This window comes from Mesitornis unicolor, unplaced genomic scaffold, assembly GCF_000695765.1.
Source record: "Mesitornis unicolor isolate BGI_N332 unplaced genomic scaffold, ASM69576v1 scaffold24959, whole genome shotgun sequence".
Lineage (NCBI taxonomy): Eukaryota > Metazoa > Chordata > Aves > Mesitornithiformes > Mesitornithidae > Mesitornis > Mesitornis unicolor.
The window spans coordinates 918-1,558 of NW_010208404.1; the positions used below are offsets into that span (position 1 = coordinate 918).

At 54.9% G+C, this 641-nt stretch overlaps 1 protein-coding gene across 1 annotated transcript in view; it reads left to right on the forward strand.

The window, feature by feature from the left end:
- Positions 1-468: 468 nt before the first annotated feature.
- LOC104546972 (pleckstrin homology domain-containing family M member 1-like) overlaps positions 469-641 on the forward strand; it is a gene marked incomplete at both ends in the record, with an annotated part of 7,516 nt that continues 7,343 nt past the window's right edge. The window contains 1 exon segment of the mRNA XM_010192503.1: positions 469-638. Coding sequence (XP_010190805.1) covers positions 469-638 — 170 coding nt within the window.

Sequence of the window (641 nt, forward strand, 5' to 3'; positions counted from 1 at the left end):
TCACGCGCTGCTTGGGCTGACGTGCACGCGTTCGAGCGGTATCGCAGCCCTCGTTACGAGTTACCTCCTTCAGGTTTCTTCTTCATCACCCACGCTTGTTTAATCCCTGAGTTTCCCCCGAGCAAGCGCCTGGAAAAAGCTGATTTCTTGTTTTACCCCGTCCTCTGAAGCAATTCAGTGTCTGCAGAGGAAGCGCCGCACGCCGTAAAGGCATCCCCAGCACTAAAATGCATAAATTACTCATTTTAAAGCAAAAACCAAGATGAGCTGCCATGCCAAGAGTGTTGAGTTCCCAACCAGACCGGTTCAGCTCTGCTGCTCCCAAACAGCCGCCGCAAACCACGTGGGCGAAGCAGGAGTCGCGTGGTGCTCCCCTCTGCGCGAGCCTCGCGGCTTTTTTTCTCCCTGTAGGAGAAATCTCTCCTAACCCTCATTTATTTTACGATATGCATGCCTCCTGTCTCGCAGCTGATCAAGAAGCAGCTGGTGAACGCCATCAAGGCGCTGCAGAAGCAGTACGTCACCTCGGACGCCGTCGTGACCAGCGACGATGGCAACACCAACACCTTCTGCAGCGCCCTGGAAGCTGTCTTCATGCACGGGCTGAAGGCGAAGCACATCAAGACAGAGAACGGGGGGCA